General features: G+C 47.1%; 6 protein-coding genes, 1 non-coding gene and 1 pseudogene across 8 annotated transcripts; 4 read left to right on the forward strand and 4 right to left on the reverse strand.

Moving 5' to 3' along the window:
• Positions 1-200: 200 nt before the first annotated feature.
• TRVA0_009S00298 lies at positions 201-861 on the reverse strand. Its single transcript, XR_013062074.1, has 2 exons — positions 531-861; positions 201-352 (listed from the first exon to the last, which is right to left on the reverse strand). It is a non-coding gene; the product is annotated as an uncharacterized misc_RNA (transcript).
• A 261-nt stretch (positions 862-1,122) lies between these two features.
• RPL14A (60S ribosomal protein eL14 RPL14A) lies at positions 1,123-1,712 on the forward strand (the record flags this gene model as incomplete). Its single annotated transcript, XM_076683511.1, has 2 exons — positions 1,123-1,236; positions 1,422-1,712. The coding sequence occupies 2 exons, from the start codon at positions 1,123-1,125 to the stop codon at positions 1,710-1,712; spliced, it is 405 nt and encodes a 134-aa protein (XP_076542138.1).
• Positions 1,713-3,575: 1,863 nt separating this feature from the next.
• Positions 3,576-3,971, forward strand: SNC2 (SNAP receptor SNC2; the record flags this gene model as incomplete). Its single annotated transcript, XM_076683512.1, has 2 exons — positions 3,576-3,662; positions 3,723-3,971. The coding sequence occupies 2 exons, from the start codon at positions 3,576-3,578 to the stop codon at positions 3,969-3,971; spliced, it is 336 nt and encodes a 111-aa protein (XP_076542139.1).
• A 922-nt stretch (positions 3,972-4,893) lies between these two features.
• On the reverse strand, positions 4,894-6,323 carry TRVA0_009S00364 (2-methylcitrate synthase, mitochondrial; the record flags this gene model as incomplete). The annotated part of the gene is made up of 2 exons (XM_076683513.1): positions 4,894-6,234; positions 6,300-6,323. The coding sequence occupies 2 exons, from the start codon at positions 6,321-6,323 to the stop codon at positions 4,894-4,896; spliced, it is 1,365 nt and encodes a 454-aa protein (XP_076542140.1).
• Positions 6,324-8,492: 2,169 nt separating this feature from the next.
• Positions 8,493-9,395, forward strand: UIP5 (Uip5p; the record flags this gene model as incomplete). The annotated part of the gene is made up of 1 exon (XM_076683514.1): positions 8,493-9,395. The coding sequence occupies one exon, from the start codon at positions 8,493-8,495 to the stop codon at positions 9,393-9,395; it is 903 nt and encodes a 300-aa protein (XP_076542141.1).
• Positions 9,396-10,009: 614 nt separating this feature from the next.
• On the reverse strand, positions 10,010-11,526 carry TRVA0_009S00408 (annotated as a pseudogene). The gene is given in 2 exon segments: positions 10,010-10,915; positions 10,915-11,526. Coding segments are annotated over 2 exon segments (1,518 nt in total).
• Positions 11,527-13,718: 2,192 nt separating this feature from the next.
• On the reverse strand, positions 13,719-14,564 carry CAF16 (putative ATP-binding cassette family ATPase CAF16; the record flags this gene model as incomplete). Its single annotated transcript, XM_076683515.1, has 1 exon — positions 13,719-14,564. One exon carries the CDS (start codon positions 14,562-14,564, stop codon positions 13,719-13,721), a length of 846 nt encoding a protein of 281 aa, XP_076542142.1.
• Positions 14,565-17,273: 2,709 nt separating this feature from the next.
• TRVA0_009S00452 (uncharacterized protein) lies at positions 17,274-18,857 on the forward strand (the record flags this gene model as incomplete). Its single annotated transcript, XM_076683516.1, has 1 exon — positions 17,274-18,857. One exon carries the CDS (start codon positions 17,274-17,276, stop codon positions 18,855-18,857), a length of 1,584 nt encoding a protein of 527 aa, XP_076542143.1.
• Between the last annotated feature and the right edge of the window lie 1,223 nt (positions 18,858-20,080).

The following is a 20,080-nucleotide window of genomic DNA, read 5'->3' on the forward strand; positions in this document are numbered from 1 at the left end:
GGGACTGGTCCCCCCAATATACACTCCGCAGCTTCAATTGAACTTGGGGGCCAGCCCCCAAACCCCCGTGGCTCCGCTTCGCGGAGATCTTGGAACGATCAATCCCAGCTTGCTCACGATGTATGCAGCTTGGTGAAATGATGTGCCTATCTCAACTCGATAATATGATTTACTATTTTTACTGCGGAATGATTTCAACTGAAAGGGTTCTTATAGTTAGGCCATAACTCTGAGCGGTACCAATGCTTCCGCCATTGTACCGCTCTCAAAATACGACATACAAGCTAGCTTTGAAAAACGATTGTTATCGACTATCTAATTTTACTTAATCATTGATCCATAACTAATAGACCTACAAAAACTGTTAGCGCTTCACCAAAAAATATTCCATAGCAGTAAAATATCAGACACAAAGTTTGGTCTCATGTCCACTCAGGCCCATTTGGAGTAGGCGATACCCCGGGTCTCTGAGCTTAGTCAAACGCAAATTATAGTCATCCTCTAACACCGCAATCATTCAAAAGACTTACCAATTCATATAGCAGCTTTATACTTTTTCAATCCGTGGTACTTTTGTCGCTCCATCTACCGGTATATATACAATTAATCTTCAAGTTATAGCACTTTAGGTATAGCACCTAGGATAACGATTCATCATAGTTTACCATCAGAAGAATGATATACCGCGTAAAACACAATGCACCATTATTCCTAAGACTGTAACAAAACTCCAACTCTACATTGTAGATTCTTCAAATCTACCATCGATAAAGTGCTGGTAAAGTGCTGGTAAAGTAGCGAGGTGCGTGGTGAGTGGTAGATTTTCCGCTGCGTAAAGCATTGGGAGACCCCCAAACGGCAACAACAGTCACATATGTACTGGTTTATTCACGCTTAACCATTGTTTATGCGTACCCCTTAGAACAAGGGTGGGAGGAAATTTGTCACTGCCGGGTAAGATAGCCCGAGTGCCCTGTGGCCCGCGTCGTTGGGAGTTCCCGCTGCGCAGCTCCCAGCACGGGGCAAATTTTCGAGGCCGCACCATCGAACACTCTCACAAACCGACGCCATTTCGAAAAAAAAGCGACACTCTTTCCCTCTCAATACACCACCCGCATAGAAATGTCAGAAACTACCGTCAAGACCGCCAACTGGCGACTCGTTGAGCTCGGCCGAGTTGTCCTCCTCAAGAACGGCAAGCTCGCCACCATTGTTGAGATCATCGACCACAAGCGAGTAAGTATTTGACCCGTTTGCAATACCTCCAAGACGAACCATGGTAGACAAGTAATGACTGGAAAGTTGAATAACGACTAGAAAGCCAAGCAAATCGGCTCGACCAAGTCTGCTTGAGTAAATCTGCTATTGTTTATTTGTTGTTGATTGTTGGATGGTCGAATAAGTAAAGCTAACACGAATAGGTTCTCATTGATGGTCCAAAGACTGGTGTTCCACGACAGGGCGTTGCTCTTGCCCAGGTCACCTTGACCCCACACGTCATTCCAAACATTGCCCGAGCCATGGGCACCACCGCCGTTGGCAAGAAGTGGGAGGCCTCTGGCATTGACGCCAAGTGGGCTGCCTCCGCCTGGGCCCAGAAGATCGAGCGACGAAACCGACGACGGGAGTTGACCGACTTTGAGCGATTCCAGGTTCTCGTTCTCAAGAAGCAGCGACGATACGCTGTTAACAAGGCTGTTGCCAAGGCCTAAACACAACAAAAAAATATGTGAAGATGTGTCTTATGAGGTAGGAGAATAAATTATTGTATAATATCGCCCAATTTTAATGGATACTTCAGGGGCTCCTCAACTTTTCTGTCATTTGACCTATATTTCCGGCTTTTACATATGGTCTACATTGCTTCAGCTGTTAGTATGCTTGTCATTTGGCCAACGTTGGAAACTGTGCCGGTACTATTTTACTGTTGTTGCGCATTTGACCAACACTGGAACCCTCATTATGTTACTCTTGTTGCCTATGTGTTCTGATAAACTGTACTGGTATTTTACTCTAGTTCAAAAAAAAGGAACGCCGCACGAGCCGCATCAGTGTATTCGAGGGCCAGCCCTCGAGCTCCCGTAGTTGGGGGCTCTCGCCCCCAAACCCCCCGCATTTGATCTGATGAAAATCAAAAAACTGTATTATTGGTATTTTACTCTTGTTAAGTATTTGATCTGATGAACATCAGAGTTGTGAGTTTTGCGGAATCAGGAGCTTCTTTTTCACTGTGCTTCAATATTGTAATTGTTTTACCTCGTTGAAAAAATCTCTAAAGCACTCTCTGCTTTATGGTCGTTTCAGAGATCACAGCTTTTTTAACATGCATGTAAAGATTTAATACCTAAATACACCGTCAATTGTATAACTGGCATATCATACGATAGTACTCGGTATTGTATATCGCTATCGTTAAGCTTTCAAATAGCAGTATACATCTACTGCTCTATATAGGACTCTCAGAGGAGTAGTACAGATAACGTAGTAAATGTCTAATTCAATCTACTTGCTGTATATACAGGTATAACTTTCAAGCATGGAACACTGACATCTAGTACAATATCTAACTCTCAAGAACGGCATGCTGGCAATTCAATGGCTGCTATACCTACAGCACCAAAACGATGTCACAAATCCATCAGTTGGATGTGGTAGGGGCTTTCTTGAATGGCGGCCTTGACGAGGAAATCTACATGCGACAGCCACAGGGCTACGATGTAGAAGGTCAAGAAAAGAAGGTTTGCAAGCTTAACAAGAGCCTTTATGGACTGAGGCAGGCTTTTCATTACAAGGCCTACGGCAATGAGGTAACTGGGTCGTCATTCTAAACAGTGGCAAACGTATTCACGTTCCTTAACCAATTCCAACTTCTTCTAAAAGCCCACCGGAGTAGCAATTGAGATGAAACGGGGGTATTAGCCATTAACTGGGGTTATATATATCAGGCATCATACACATTTAACAATTTTATCATGATTACTACTGAAGAATATATTGCAGGAAGTGCACTACATATTACTGGTACTTTGGCCTATTGCATATTATTAAAGGTTCGGTATAACAATTATCCAATAATTACTTTAATGAACCCCGATATTCCACAAAACCAATTGCATAAAGACCTATACATAGGACACAACGTCCATGACTCCTCGCACTTCCATATCATCAATAGAGCTCGAGGATGGATCCAAGGTAGGGCATAGTGAAATATCTTGCATACGGGCTACGTAAGACCCTACATATCCTACCCTCCACATCTCGCATCGCCAACCATATCTAAACACCAGCCCATTCACGCCATCATCCGCCCCATATAACCCTACTGAATTTTTATACTCTAAACAAAACTTCTCAATTACTATCCAATACTATACGAGCGATAAGCAGCCGGCCCCAACCGGCCGGGTATACCAAATGCCGTGAAATCATAGTGCGTTAATTAACCCCAACATCGGCTCGTACTGCGCCATCCGGTTTTACGTCCCAGCTCCACGCACTTTATAAACCCTCAACCCCCTCCGCCGCCATCCATCACCACCAACCCGTGAGAACTCCAGTTCCATCAAACGACAATGTCTTCTTCGGTTCCGTACGACCCATACATCCCGTCCTCGTCGCAGGGACAGGGAAGCAACAACAAAACCGCTGCGATTCAGGCTGTACGTATTCTCCTTTCCCCCTCCAGAGCCCGTTATTATGGAGACTAACCCACCACGTAGCAAATCGACGACACGGTCGGTATCATGCGGGATAACATCAACAAGGTTGCCGAGCGAGGCGAGCGACTGGACTCGCTTCAGGACAAGACAGATAACCTTGCCGTTTCGGCGCAAGGGTTCCGCCGAGGCGCGAACCGGGTCCGGAAGCAGATGTGGTGGAAGGACATGAAGATGCGAATGTGTCTTATTGCCGGTGTTATTATTGTTATTATCGTCATTGTTGTGCCTATTGCCGTTCACTTTAAGTAATGAGTTTATGATTATGTTCTAATTATTTGTTGTTTGCCCTTTTTTATATATATACTATTTACGTCTTGTTGAATGATGAGTATTTGCTGGTATTTTCTTATCCTCGAGTATATGGGCCTTTGCGGAGGATGTACAGAGTATTTGGCTAGTTCAGCTCGGTGGTCGCTTGAGGGGTTTGTTATCGTTGCGATAACAAATTTCCAAAAATATCTTTTCAACGATGCACTATCGCCATGGTCTGGATTGAATAAATGTTTGCATATACGCTACTCCGAAACAAGCTAGGGCAAGAGGGGTAGCGTGTTATAGCCTTTACCAACTGTGCGGGTTGGAATGAATGGACGATTATGCGTATTGGAATGAATGGGAGCGCCGCATGGCGCCGCATTACGTGCGGCTAACCATTTAACTACCAATATTCCAGCATTCTTATGGGATTATTTAAATTAATGCAGTATTGTATCCGTTACTCATTTAAATATTTTTTAATCAAAAGCGAGTTATGCTTTTTACCCGGTGTCTGATTTCTTTGATACGACAGCTACGATAGCCTCTAACTCTGGCACTATATACCTACCTATAGTACAACACTGATACCTAGTGTGATAAAATCTATTACAGGCTTGAGTAATTTGTTCATTGATTCTTGCTAGCAATGGCATTACCACTCTCTTCCATTCTACAAAGTACATTGCGCCAGGAAATGTCCGCGAAGCGGAGCTACGGGGGTTTGGGGGCTGGCCCCCAAGTCAGTTGAAGCAGGGGAGAATCCATTTAGAAGAATAGGAAACAGCGAAGGACCTAGGTCCGCGAAGCGGAGCCAGAGGGGTTTGGGCGATTGTACAATGGATCAAGGGTAGTTTCGAGAAAATCATGTTATATTTTTATTCGTTCATCATCTATATGTACACACCAAAGCGACTTATTTAACCAACTCAACAATCTTCTCCAAAGAGAGAGACTTTGGTCGCTCAATTGGAAGACCCAGGATTCGGTCCCACACCAGCTGTGGAAGAGGACCCAGCGATCGGCAGACACCAAAGGTGACGGTGTAGTAGAGGGTCTCGGTGATGCCGTAGTGGTGGAAGAGAACACCGGACGAAGAGTCGACGTTCGGGAATGGGTTCTTGGTCTTGCCGTGCTCGGTGAGAACGCCCGGAGCAACCTCGGAGATGGTCTTGACGAGCTTGAAGACTGGGTCAGCAGCCACCTCTGGTCGCGAAGCCGCGAAGGTCATGAGAGCGTCGAATCGTGGATCTGGCTGTCGCAGAACAGCGTGGCCGTAACCGGGGATGACTCGGCCAGAGTTGAGCACGGACCACAGTTGGTTGACGACGTCATCCTTGTTGTAGCCCTCTGGGATGTTCTTCTTCATGTCAAGCACGAATCGGAGCACCTCCTGAGCGGCCAGACCGTGCAATGGACCGGCCAGACCCTGGAGACCCGCGGAATACGAAAGATATGGGTCACTGAGTGCGGAACCGACCAGGTGAGTAGCGTGAGCAGACACATTGCCACCCTCGTGGTCACCGTGGAGAGCGAAGTAGAGTCGCAGAAGGTCCACGAAGCCCTCATTGTCCTCCTTGCCAATCATTCGAGCGTAGTTCTTGGACCAATCGTTGGTGAGGCTAATGTCGCCCTTGAGAGCACCGCCGCCCTGGTAGGTGTTCTGGTAGATCTTGGCGGCAATCTGGGGCAGCTTGGCGATGAGGTTGATAACGTCATCGAAGGTGTACTCCCAGTAGTCGGCCTTTGGAATGCCCCGCTCGTACGCCTTAGCGAAGGTGGAGTCGTGGTTGAGCGCCGAGACCGCAATGGCGAACTGCGTCATCGGATGCAGAGTCTTGGGCAGGTTGTCGAGAGTGGTCTTGACAAAGTCCGGCAGCTCACCCTTCTCGGCGAGTTCTCGGGACAGCTCTCTGATCTGGGTCTCCGAAGGGACCTTTCCGGTGAACAGGTACCAAAGCATGGACTCTGGGAGCATTTCACCGCCCTCTGGAGCAGTGGGGAGCACCTGCTGGCACTCCTTAATGGTCTTACCGTGGAATCGGATGCCCTCGTTGGCATCAAGCACGGAGGATTCCCACAGCATGCATTTGAGCCCTCGCATTCCGCCGAGCAGATTGTTCACCTGCACCTCGCCGAGCGATCGGTCGCCATACTTGGCCTTGACCTGTTTGAGAAGCTCCTTCTTCTCTGGGATGACCTCCCGGAGGGTGTTCTTCAAGTTAGTAGAAGAGTATCGAACTCCCAGAAGCTTAGCCTATTATTTTTTTTTGTTAATACCGATATTCTAATGATCATTAATTAATTCTTGTAAAAACATACTTGGTTCCTAGTAGTTCTGAACATGGTGGATAAAATTTTTCAGGTAAATTACCTCTATATCTATGTCAATCGGGCCAGGGGAGGAAGACACGTTTATATAGCCAGTCAGCTCACCTCGGCACTTGAACGGAGAAACTGGACGATCCGCTGGACCAGCGGGGCAATGGACTGACCCTACCTCGCGCTTACGCTACCTGTATCCTTCGTCCGCAGTTGCGTTACAGGGGGGGGCTCCGAGTGTGGGGTAATATCTACCCGAACTCTCCCCCTCCCGGTCTTTCGAGGATATCCTCTCCGGGGGCTATCAATACGTTTGAGTGGTTCAAATTTTTTCCTAATAGAATGAACTCAATTTAACGGATATTTAAAATCAATCTGAATTATTTTACAGTAATGGGCTTGCTGGTGATTATACAGCATTTTCCAATACTTGATACCTCCTCTTTCGGCCTCTTTTCGGAGCCTCTCCGGGGGAAAGGCACCATGCAGGTGGGCACATTACGTTAAATGAGCCGATATTAGCTTATTTGGTACATAATTAACGGGTAAACGGAAAAGCGACTTTCGCTCGGTTATGGGCCATCTATTCTACAGGTATAACTTCACATTCTCGAGCATTTACAACGATTTCGTAATATCGCTCGCGTAGAGTACACTGCGATACATGTGTATAGAGAGTTAGTGGTGGGTGGTGGGTAACGGGTCAGCCGTGCTGCTGCATAATGATAAATCGCATTGCAGCCTTATCGTATATACAGGTATGGTGTCCGGGGAAGCGAAAGATCAGCTAACAAAAATATGTACCGCCAAATTACATACTGGGGCGGTGAAATTGATCGGTGAAATGTCCGCTTTCGGCTCCGATGCCCTGGCCTGGTTTTTTATTGCGTTACCGGCGTTTAGCGTGCGGCTCGTGCAGCTGTACTCTACTCGATCGATTGGGATCTCGAGAGAAGTGCTAGAATATCTTTTTCAGAGAAAAAAACTAAGCAAATAGTGCGCTGAATTGTCGGGTTAGATACGGAGGTAATTATATAAATGGAATAACGAAATTTTACGGTCATACGGTTCATGAGTTCTTCGAAATACGCGGTACCGGTACTGAAGAAAGATTCTAAGGGGGAAAAAATGGTAGCTCGCAGTCTCAAGATATTAAATCTGTTAATTGCTCCAGCAGGTTATGAAATACTATCCTATTTGGACAGACCATTGTGTCATATTTTTTATATCATAATACTCAATATAGTTAGCCACACGCTCTGTTCATGTCTAGCGGCTATTTGCCCGCATACGGAGTCCTTGAATAATGGCTGCTTGCTCGGAAATCGTGCCTAAGTTTACCCGAGCTGCGCTTGAATACACGCAGACCAAGAAATTTCCATTTTACCGTATTTTCCTGTCGGAATATTATCGTATCGCATTATCGCAATTACGTTAAGGATAGACCATATTATATACTGGATTTGAGTAGCCGTACTAATAAAAGGAATTGGAGATCAGAGCAGCACCATCTCTATCAAATCAAGCACATTATACACGAGTGTATAGCCCTTAATTATATACGAGAAACATACGTAATCCCTAACGAGAATCGTATTCAACTAAAAAAAAAAACTCAAAAAAAAACACTTACACATATATACATAACAATCACATCTTTCCAGCTCTAGAGTTTTTATGTTATCTATTACCAGGTATGGCATTTCTACCTTCCAATTTCACGTGCTCGTTCTCGTATTTGAATATTCCGATGAGCATAGCAGCATACGATAAACTCATTTGGAATAGAATATCCGCACCACAATATCAAAACATACCAATAATACTAGCAGACTAGTATATGGGAGTCACATATACAGCATCGTCTAAAGTCCTAAAACTGTTAGTATTATTAGAATGGCAATAAGAACAGAAAAAATACAGCGGACCAATAAGAAGATGCCTAAGTTACCCCTGGAATAAGCTCACTCCGTCGGTCAAGTTAAGTTAATGTGTCAGCCGTGCGTCTCTGCAGCAAACGACATTTTTTGGCGAGAGCGGAGGTGACACGACTACTATAATAACTGGCCTATATACCTGGGTGGTAATTAACAACAGACAAAGTTAGGTCGAATGCGGAGCATACTGGTGCTACTACTTGCATTGTGGCTCGGGGTCGTCGCTGGGCGCAAAGAGGCTGCCACCCCGTCACTCATGTCCTTCCGGATGGTTGAGCAGATTCCGTTCCGGATAGCGAAGCCGTATATCGATAAGGGCACCTTCTCTAGCCGGAATTACCATTTCGGTGGAGACGTAATCATCAAGAATGATGAGCATGTCAGGCTGACTGCCGACCGGCCAGACCAGCGGGGGTGGTTCTTCTCTAAGAACCCACTACTGCTCGACTCGTTCCAGATTGACTTTGAGTTCAAGATCCACGGTCAGGGGGGAGCCATTTACGGCGACGGAATGGCGTTCTGGATCCTCAATGAGCAGCCTGCGGAGGGTCCCGTGTTTGGCATTAAGGACAATTTCGACGGGTTTGCCATTTTCTTTGACACGTACAAGAACGAGCGACCGGGGAAGGCCTTTCCCTACATTGTCGCTATGCATGGGGACGGAAAGACTCCGTACGACCATGATCACGATGGTGCGGCAAATGAGCTTGCTGGGTGCAGTGCCCGAGGGCTCCACAATGCGGAAGGGCCGTCCAAGGCTCGGGTCACCTACGTAGAGGGCAAATTCCTGTCGCTGGAGCTCAACTACCGGGGCAAGGACAAGTGGGAGAAGTGTTTCAGCATTAATGGAGTGGTGCTTCCCAAGGAGAAGTACATTGGGTTCTCGGGCCAGACGGGCGAGCTGAGCGAGAACCATGACTTGTACACGGCTTATGTGTGGAAGTTTGGCAACCCGCCGCAGTCGTTCAGCGAGGTGGATTATGTGCAGAACGGGCGGGTGACTGTAGACTATACTGGCCAGTCGAGCTCTAGCAGCGGAGGGTGGCTGTGGACGATTGTCAAGTTCCTGCTGCTGGCTGGTGTGGTTGCGGGAGCCTATGTAGGCTATGGCCTCTACCGAGTCAACAAGAAGAAGAAGGACCCTTATTACCTCTCGTAATCTTATCCTTTTTTGGTGGAGGGTATTGTGTTAGCTATAACAAATTGAATTATTAATTACTCGAGTGTATTGGTAATTGTGGCTTAGCCTCATTTATAAATACAATCTACCAAAGAATCTACAAATTTGGCATTGACGTTCTCTAAATAATAGGCATTAACGGAGGTCTACCGATACCCCCGTAATTACTTACTACCGGTACTAGGCACATTGTAAACTACCGGTATTATTTATTCACAGTCCTGCGTAGCTATGGACAATTAATTGCCCCAGTGCTACTAGCCATTAGATCACCAGAAACGATACCGCAGCCTCCTTCTGGGGCTCCGCCCTAGACCCCGTAGTTGGGGGGCCAGCCCCCCAAACCCCCCACACCCCCGTCTCTACGGTGAGGATGATATCCGGAGAGTAAATTTCATGCAATGATGGATAATGGATTAATGATGCATGTTGAATGGTGAATGATGGATTGTGGATAATTGTTAATGAATAATGGACAATTGATAATGAATGGTAATTGACGATGAATAATGGATAAACGAACAACAATGATGTAATAAATAAATAGGTACTAATAAACACTTACAAATTCCGGCGAGGATTAGGGGCGAGGATTACAAAGTGCCGTACTTCACGTTCCACGCAAAGTAATATAACAGCACCGCTGTCGGCTGGCCCAGGAAAAACGCTAGCCAAAAGATGCAATTGCCAATGGTCGTGCCAGGCCCCCTCATCTTCTCCAGAGGAGCCGTGGCAAGCACCAGCGGCACCTGAAGAAACATGCACATGAAGGCGACCCCAATGACATTTCGCGTCGGAATGCCCACGACAACCTCGTGCAAAAAGGCCGACACGAAGAACACCGCCAGCGACGCCTGGTAGTTCTTCCATCCCCGCTTCCGCAGCGGAATGTAAATATGTCGCGTGAAAAAGTTGTACACTGGCTTGTTCCACAGCTTCCAATAGGTGCCGACAGAGCCCGAATTCCACCAGTCCTGGTAGAACTCACGATCTCCAAAACGCACTAGCTCAGCCAGCAAATTAAGGTAAGACTGGAAGAGCGCAAAGAACCCAAGCAGCCAAATGACCATCGAAACGGTCCCCAGCCGCATGAGCCGCTCGCCAATACTCAGCAAGTCACCTTTCTGGAAGTGCACCAAGCTCTGCTCGAGAATAGGAATGGCATACTGGCTGCTCAGGAACCAAATGACCGTTACAGCTCCAGCAATCTCGGCGAGGCGTTTAAGTACGAACCCGACCCGGATCTTGTGAGGAGCCCGGGGGTACACCGGCTGGTATACCAGGGTCGGAGCCCACCAGAAGTAGGCCAAATTACCGAGACTCAAGTTCTTTGGGTAAGCCGCTTCGCCATACATCTGTGGAGTGTCGTTCTTCTCGGCTAGCGAGGCGTCCCGGAGGTCCCGGTTAGTCAGAGCATAGGAAACGACTTTGAGGCACACTACGAGGGCATGGACTTCGCAAACAGTGCCCAGAACAGGACTCAGATGTAGTTCCACACAGTGAAAGAGGTAATAGCCGTGACGAGCGAGATATTCGCCAGATGGAGCACCGCGTAGAGCGGCCACAGGTACTTGGGAACCCGGTGGGCTTGTGAGGCCATTGAGGCCGCCAGCCGCTCAATTAGCAATGCAACGAACAAATGGAGTGGTACTGAGAGGGTCAGAAGCCCTGCGACTACGAGATCATTGGCCGAGATGCCGAGGTGGGCTGACATGTTGAAAAACCCGAAATCAAGGTAATCTTCGACAACAAGCCGCAGATTGCCCACGGCAAGCACTATCATAGCCAGGTTCTGGAACCCTCCGTACGAGGGAGGCGCTCGAACAGCCTTGGCGTCGTCTCCAGAAAGAAGCGAAGGGGTCGAAGTCTTGTGGACAATTCGCAAATGCGCCTTTGTTGTTGACGAGGAGGATACCAGCTTCTCTCCACTACTAGAAGGAGACGCAGTGGCGTTCGCTTCTTTTTTTGGCAGTGTACGTCTGCGACGTAACACTGTCGTTTCTGTCATGGTCGACATGCTGGTGAAGAGGTTCGGGAGTCGGGCCGGGGGGATCAATAAAGGGAGAGCAGCAAAGCCTAACCTACGGGGGACAATAGAGCTATCAAACATAAATTTTGCCTGCCGAGGCTTCCCCAGGGGGAGGGTTCCTCTGGCGATTTTATATTCCTAGAAAAAACTCGGAACAGATCACAAAGGGTGTGAACCATTCCCGAAGTGCACCTGCTTTTCACGCATCCCGGACGTGCGATGCACCGACCGATGCAGCCAATGCAGCAGCCCTAACACACAGCCTTGCCTAGCCTCTGCCCTAGCCATGCTTTCCTATGGCCAATTCCTAAGCCGTTTTCACGTGGCGAAAAAAACCGGGCTTGGCTATACAGAACTGCCGATTTTCATTTTTTTGAAAAAATTTTTGGCCCGATTTCTCGCTTAACTGATGGACAGGGCGTTATTTTTTATTTTTTTTCAAAAACATGCCGATATGATGATAGTTTGCGACTCATCGCAGCTTTTTTCTGAGAGTGGAAAAGATACGCACCTAGGCGGTTGCATATGGCTGTTTCGGTTTTTTTGATATCAGCTTAGATTACGCGACGACTCAGGCTACCCCAGCCCTGGTCCATTTTTTTGCTGGCTGTTCCCCGGCGGGCGGCAGGCAGGCGAGGAGAGGAGGTGTGTGGGTGCGTTCCAATTGCTCGGAGTGCGGAATATACGTTTTAGCGATGTGATATGTTCAAACGGGGGAAAGGCCCTGGTTAATTCAGGGTCTCGACCGTTTCCACTGTTAGGGTAAGTAGAGGCCCAAATGAGGAATGAAAAATGAAAAAAAGGCTGGTTCGGTACGGTAATTTGGCAAGTACGGCGCATTTCCAGGTTTCCTAATAATAGTTAGCCAAGAAAAATACCAAAGAATTGACTACCACAATGAATGAAGGCCAAAAGGGAGAGTATCAAACGGTGTTAGGTGCTACTACTGTCTAGGGATTTGAAAAACACCGCACACCGCCTTTAGTGTAAACCGAACATGCCGGAGATTTCGAATTACTTCAACGATAGAATTTCTATTGAGGCTATTTTAAATTGTTCAAAGGCTAGACTATTCATTTATCAAATACGGATTTGGCTCTGTGAACAATTCATTTCATTTACTACTCAGAGTTCTACAAACTACCGATAGTAGACCGAATGTAAAATGTCAATGTCGCAAACGGTCCATCTATTCTCGCGATATCCCGGGTTTTTTGTAGATCTGTCTGACACAATATGAAGCCACTTGAGAAGATAAGAACCGATGCGGTAGTACCGGTACTTGAGTAAATTGCTCGATTAAATTCCGTATGATAAGAAAGTGGAGAAAAGAGATAAAGAATTGATCAATGACCCTTAAAGATCTCGATATTTTGAGCAGTAAAATTTAGAAAAATACACTGTTGAACAGTTTATCCATTTTGAGCAGTTGCTGTGGTCTCCATCTCATATACTACACCCGGATATGCCGCATTAATTACCCACGAACTAGACTACACGTACATTGCCCCCGGCATGCACGCATCCACGCAAGCAAATGCAGCAGCATTTCGCAGTTTGTATACTGCTCTACCATGGTATGCAGCAACACATTTTCACGCATCAACGGAAGACTGTTTAACTCCTAGACGGTGTGCTCAGTTGATTGGTGAGTGGCGGTGTTCCTCCTCCGCGGCACGTGTATTTTCATGTCTGGCGGCGTAGTCGTCGGACCACGCATGAGCCTCATGCGGCGGGCCCTTTTCGGCAACTGTTCTACTACCCACCTACCTAGTGGTGCATGCAGGTTTGTTTATCCTCTACTTTATTTGTAATATCTCCACCAAAGGCTTGGCTCATGTATTAAGAGATACTTGCAATTGGTCATATCAAATGTTCATAAATTTACATATGTACCCCCCCCCCCCCCCACTACACTACCCATAACATGATACACGATAACGGTTATACATTGTAATAGATAACAATCGTTAGAGTTGCATCATTATACCTAATGGTTAGATTACATTGTAGTTAAATCATTGCAATGGCGATTAGCAAAACAATACCGGAGTGTGATTACCAGTAACTAGATAAATACAGTATTCACAAGTTTAAATTACTAGACTACAGTTGTAATGATCAGGTTAGATAAATTACGCGATTAAAAAACAATACCAGTTACCGGTAGATGATTAGATAAATAAGTTTAAATTACTATCCATGTTGAATAGACTATATGATACATTATAATAAATAATCGTTAGTGTTGAATAATTACAATTAGATCGCGGTTAGTCTCGCGCACGACTGGCCCTGAAGTAAGCATCAAACCCGTCTTCCTTATGGTGCTCAAGCGGGCCATGGGCAATGACCTCGTCTCGAATATCGTCCCACTTGAGCTTCTCAGTCCGCTCTCCCCGCTTCTTGAGGTCCTGCTTGAGCCACGAAAGCGCCAGCTCCATGAGCGGAGAATTACCCGTCTCAGTGAGCGTCTGCGTCAGCTCGTACTTCTCAATTGAGTTGATTTCGCCCAGGTGCATGTGTGCCAAATGAGTCGGCCAGTGACCCAACCCGTCGAAAATATGCGTCGCATACACAATTTGGCACTCGCGACGCTCCGTTTCCTTCTGCAGGAAATCCAACAGCCGAGATCGGACCAAAACGTCCAGATCAACCGTGACCTCGTCGAGGAGCAGGAAGTGCCACGGCTTCATCAGACCCATGGCCAATTGCACTCGCCGTCGCTCACCATCACTCACCTGGTGCATCCTCCACCGCAAATCAATGTCCAGAATATCTACGAGCTGGTCTCGTCGCTCCGGGAAGGCGTCTCCGCCAATACTCGATAGCAACAAGGCCACCGGCACGTCCTGCCGCACAATCACATTACCGGCCCACTCAGTACCCAGGTAAGTGATGCCCTGGACAGAGTCCCGGAACGGGTCCTTGCCGTCAATTACCACTGCGCCCGCTTTGGCCAGAGTCTTGCCCGACAGAACCCTTAGCAGAGTGCTCTTGCCGGCACCATTGGCTCCAATGAGTAGGGTTCGCGACCCGGTGGGTAGCACAAAAGTAGTCGGCTTGATACCAACAGACCCGTCTGGGAAAACATAAGTCAATCTCTTTGCTTCGATCATTGTTGGCAAATGTTTGCTACGGCGGTTCTCCTTTATATATGTATGCGCCAAGTCGTGCCGTTGGTAAAGGTGCCTTCCCAACGGCACTATCTGCAGAGTACGTATTATTGGTCGAGGCATTAACTCATTATAGGTCGGACATTGTTTATATACCTCATTTATTTCGGTTGTTTTGGCTTTATATTGTTGATTTCAGGGGGATATGGAGAGAGAGGTGGGTGAAGGGGGGTGCACATGGTGGTTAAGTGAGCCGCACAAGCCGCATGTAATGAGGCGCATCCCTCCCCCTTTTGGACTTCGGAGGCTTGGGAGGCGGAAGCCTCTGGTCATGTTTCTCTTAGCAGTTGCTACACTACAGTATGCTGTAAGACTATTGTTTTGCACTGTGGATAATTATTCAAGCGATTGATTGCTACACCATGAAAAGTGCTCAAAAGCCCTCTATATCGCGTAATTGGGCTACATGGACAAGGAGTTCTGTGTGTTCGAAATGGCGCATCGATCACTCAGGCCATTCTAGTCAAAAAATCAATACATAATACGTAGTGATTATTTGTCACACAGCCCCAGTTGACTCTGTGCAAAAATGCCCTTATCGGCCGACATAGTCGAGTTCACCGCTGCACCGCCACAGTAACGGCCGAGATTTTAAAGGGTGAGATGTGCATAAGCGTAGATTTGTGCACTGCGTAATACATGTACCGACTGAAAAATTTCAAAACAGGATCTTATCCACTCTCTCTTCTTCTTTTTTTTTCTTCTTTGTACCGCAATTCTTGGAGACTCGTTTGCCCGATGTGCGAATGAAGATATTGGTAGACAATGGTTTCCACCACACCAAGCAGGTCGTTTCTAATTGGAGGCGTTTTGTCTCCAGCTGAGACGGCTTTCTTACCGTGGCCGGTGGTTTTGCGGACAGAGTGAACTTGACCCTTTTTCGCTAACAGCATCTAGACTTAAACCCCAGGGATGTAGTTTGATAGTAGTGGGGCCAACATGCCAACATATGTACCTTGGTTATTTCTATACCAAGGTATGACTGTAAATTAAGCCATTTTAAAGTACAAATATACCAACTTATTGTTCGTTACAAACCTCAGCCGTAGTACCCGGTACTGGTAATTGACGGGTCACTAATGTGCGCCTATGGCAGGACGTGTGTCGTGAGCCTCAGGTGGTGCGGCGCAATTTTTTTTGTCGATCTCCAGCGGCTTGTTTCACTTGAATCAGGAGGCATCCAACAGTCCAACCAATGGAAAGTACCATTGATCAATGAACGGCGCTGTGATATTTTCACATGAACAAGACCCAAGCGTTTTTCAAGTAACCGGCCGCCTTGCATTGCATAAATTCCTATTACATTCTCTTCAACGGCACGTAACTACCCAAGGTCCTTCATGTACCACTAAATGTGTACGACATTGTACTGTAGTACAATCATTTCCATAACGCGAATTGGACTCGGCATTTCATATCTTAGCACCTGATTGCCAGTGTTATTAACAGCTACCCTCCCGCAATCAATGCATCATTTGAGAAACAGTCGACAACCATCATCGCTGCACAATGTGCCTATGCTGCCTACCCCCTAATTTCTTGACAAGCCTAGACTACCCCCCCTTTCGCTACTTCCTCTACTCAGTAGGCCCCGTATTATTCCCACTGACAGATACAAAGTACGTAATGATCGAAAAAAATAGGCGTACGTGTCCGACATAACTCCAACCGTCAATTTTCCACCCGCTGCAACTCTAAGTTTAATTTCCCCATTGTTCGGCACATCACTGTGTAGCCCTTCAATTCAAAGAAATAATTGATTCCCGTCTTCATAAGCTCTGGGGAAAGCCCTTCGGGCTATGAGCGAGCTCACCCGTTTAGGAAGGTAACCCTCTTTCGTATCTGCGTTCCCCCCTTTTCTCTTTGCTTCCGTTTGAGACCTCCAAAGACATAAAAACTGCGGCAAATATATCACCTCGGCTGGTGGCTTCGAGTAAATAGAGGGGCCCTCCCTTCACTACCTAACCCAGTAACGTAGCTTGAACTAATAGTAGTTCGTATGTTAGTTATAGTAGATCTGGAAGAGCAGCTGACTTATTCGTATAGACTGGAAACAGGGGGGAAGATGTCTTGAGATTTGCTACACGGCGGATCGGAGAGCGGAGCCTGCATGGCTTTCATTCTGGCCCTGTACGGTTGTGCATTTACACACGGCCGTTGGTACCAGATCCTCAGCGTGCCGCGAACTGAATACGACCCAACCGTCGGCAATACTATACATGCATGAACCCGCCTAGGTACGGTTTTTTCTGGCTCGCTGGTTTTGCTTTTGAGCCCGTGTTTGGCTTTATTTTTGAACCCATCGGCCCTCAGTTTCTTAAATCTCCTCTTAATCGACCCTTTTCTCTCCTTTTCTCACTCGAATAGCTACTACGCTTCTTCTTGTTGGTTGGACAAATAGCCTCCTCCCTCCGCCAACTCTATTCCTTCATTTTGTGAGCGCGTTAATCATACCCTCTGGTATCGTAATACCGAGCTACGCGGAAGATCATATATACGGCGTTCCCCGCTCATTTCTGCTCGTAAAGAATCTTCCTTTATTAGTGAGGAAAGTGGAGACTTTTTTTTTCACTCCTATTGTTAAGTGGATAATATTCTCATTATTGAGGTATTATTGGAGAAAGTGTAAAAAAAAAATACCAATATCGTAGGATGAGCACAGACGACAGGCGAGAATCAGTCGCGTCCGTCTACGCTTCTGCCGAATCGGTCCCGCACTCTCTCGATGACCATCGATCGTCATCATCGACGCCAACCATTACTGCGGCTCCTGCGGCTGTCGTAATGGGCCGTTCCGCTTCGCCGGTAGAACATAAGCAGCCGATCGAAATGCACGAAACTCAAATCACCAGCGATATCGAGGCCTCGAAGACCATTTCCAACGACTTCAAGCCCCATGGCTCCAACAGCGGGGGCATTGAGCTCATGGAAAGCGAGATCGAGACAACCACTCAATCGGGCCCAGGGGCCCAGTACAGAACCTATAAACGTCGGTGGTACGGCATTCTGTCCCTGGCCCTGATGAACATTGTCAACTCATGGGGATGGTTGTCGTTTGCGGCAATCTCGAACTACACAGCCGACCACTTCAACTTGGCTTCGGAGTCCCCCGTTAACTGGCTCTCGACGGTCATTTTGTTCTCGTACATAGTCATTTCTCCCCTGGTTTGGTGGGTCATCGCCAAGAAGAATATCCGGTGGGCGCTTATCATCTGCGGCGTCCTGTCCATCATTGGCAATTGGCTGCGATACGCAGGAACCGCCAAAAAGCTGTTTGGCCTCACCATGTTTGGCCAGATCCTCATTGGCTTCTCTCAGCCGTTTGCCCTCTCTTCAGTGACCCACTACACGGATCTGTGGTTCACATCGCGGTCGCGGGTCTCGGCGAACGCCATTGCCTCGCTGGCGAACCCGCTGGGCGGTGCAATTGCCCAGCTCGTTGGCCCTTCCATTGTCTATAAGGCCTCCGACTTACCTACTTTCATTCTTGTCACGGCTGGCGTAGCCACTGGCTGCTCGCTGACGACGCTGCTTGTTCCGGCAGTCCCGCCGCTGCCTCCATGCCCTTCCTCGGCCATTGTCAAGCTGTCGCTCAGGGAGTCGTTCGTGCGGCTCATGAACAACTGGCGCTTCATTGCCATCTTTATCCTGTTTTCGGTCTACGTCGGCTTCTTCAACGCCTTTAGCACTTATATCAACCAGATCATGGAGCCCTACGGGTACTCGTCCGACGAGGCCGGTATCGCGGGCGCTATTCTCATTATTGCGGGTATTGTGTTTTCGGCCATCAGCTCGCCAATCATTGACCGCACCCACCGATTCCTGCTCTATATTCAGCTCCTGGTGCCCATGGTGGCTGCTTGTTACATTGGCGCCATCTTCATGGCCTCCAAGAGCGGTAATATTGCTGGTCCATACGTCGTCTGTGCCCTGCTTGGTCTCCTTTCCTTCTCTCTTCTGCCTGTGTTCCTGGAATGGAATCAGGAACAGACCTCGCCAGTCGATCCCGCTGTGTCGAGCTCGCTGCTTTGGATCGGCGGCCAGTTCTTTGGCGCCATTTTCATTATCATCATGAACGCTCTGAAGTATCCAGAGGACCAGGGCAACCCGCCAGCCAACATGCGACGGGCTCTTATCTTTGAGGCGGTCATTGCCTGCGTTGCCGTGCTGCCCATCTGGTTCATTCGAAACCAGTCCAATAATTTACGGATCTCTCTCGACGAGAAGCCGCGGTAAATCGACTACCTATCCTGGTACCAGCACACTCTATAGACTATACAATCCTTTTGTTTACTAATTCATGTACTTCCTCGTCTTTGTTTATATCTGTAGAAGCTTTTTTTTTATCTAACCTCCATTTCATCTATCGTTCATAGTTCCATAGAATCTCCGATATAACTTGCTCATTTTTATATTAAAAACTATAAATATAGTCTTCAATCTCCTCCAGGCTTTCTCTTGACTTCTTCCTATCACAAATGCCTTCCTCCAGATAGTCCAAAATAAATGGCCAGCTCTAGCTTAGTCACTCTACTTAGATAAGATTAAAACTGCATGTATTCTCTGTTCGATATTGAAGAGGAATTGTATCCCATTTCTAGCGAAGCCATTAGCATCAAGTGGCATTTCTCAATACTAAAATTTAGGCAATTTGCTAAATTTCGGCCACTTCCTCAATGTCCTATATGTTCGGCTGCACACAACCGTTCTGACGGTTCGTGACAGAGTGCTCCTAAATATATATGTACCTCTCATCTGAAATAAATATGAATAAATACCGAGACAAGTAATGCACTAAATTAAATACATCTAAAGAGAATTACAGTGTACTGTAGTACCGGTAGTTAAACCTGAGGGATCAAGTGGGTGATACAAAAATAGAGTGTTTGGTGGGTTAAGCAGGCGTTATGCAGTGCACTGCAATATGTACTAAACTCTTGGCAATGATAACGCGCCTAAGGTCCATTTTCCCCCTTCACCACGTACTCGTCGGCAGAATTCCCGTCGTTTTCAAAAAGGCCAAGAAAAGACTGCTGTGAAAAACGCAAGTCGCGGCTAGGTGTTTGCGTCGGCTGTTCGGGCCTATGCGGCGATCTTGAGTATAGTCCGATGCCGGGCCTATCAAATAATACGTAGATTGTTACCAACAAGAACATATTAATTGAGACTACAGTAACCTATCGAAGATGAGATATGCATGTAACTACATTTCCACCCTTTCTAGAACTGTCATTGGCATTCCATATGTATTTTTCTCGGGACTGAAGAAAATACGCGGGGGTATATTACCGGTAGGTATGCGACCGCCGAGTGTCTAGTCTTGCCAGTGCAGTGACGCGTAAGCAGCGATATGCCCCCGTCAACCTGTGCCTTTACTGGGAAATCTTTTCAAGAACGCATGATTTCCGCAGATACACTCTCTATATATTAGATCCTAGATCAATGGTGCTTCATGATCG

This window comes from Trichomonascus vanleenenianus (assembly GCF_965637985.1).
Source record: "Trichomonascus vanleenenianus strain CLIB 3782 genome assembly, contig: TRVA0_009S, whole genome shotgun sequence".
In the NCBI taxonomy this organism is placed as follows: Eukaryota; Fungi; Ascomycota; class Dipodascomycetes; order Dipodascales; family Trichomonascaceae; genus Blastobotrys; species Blastobotrys vanleenenianus.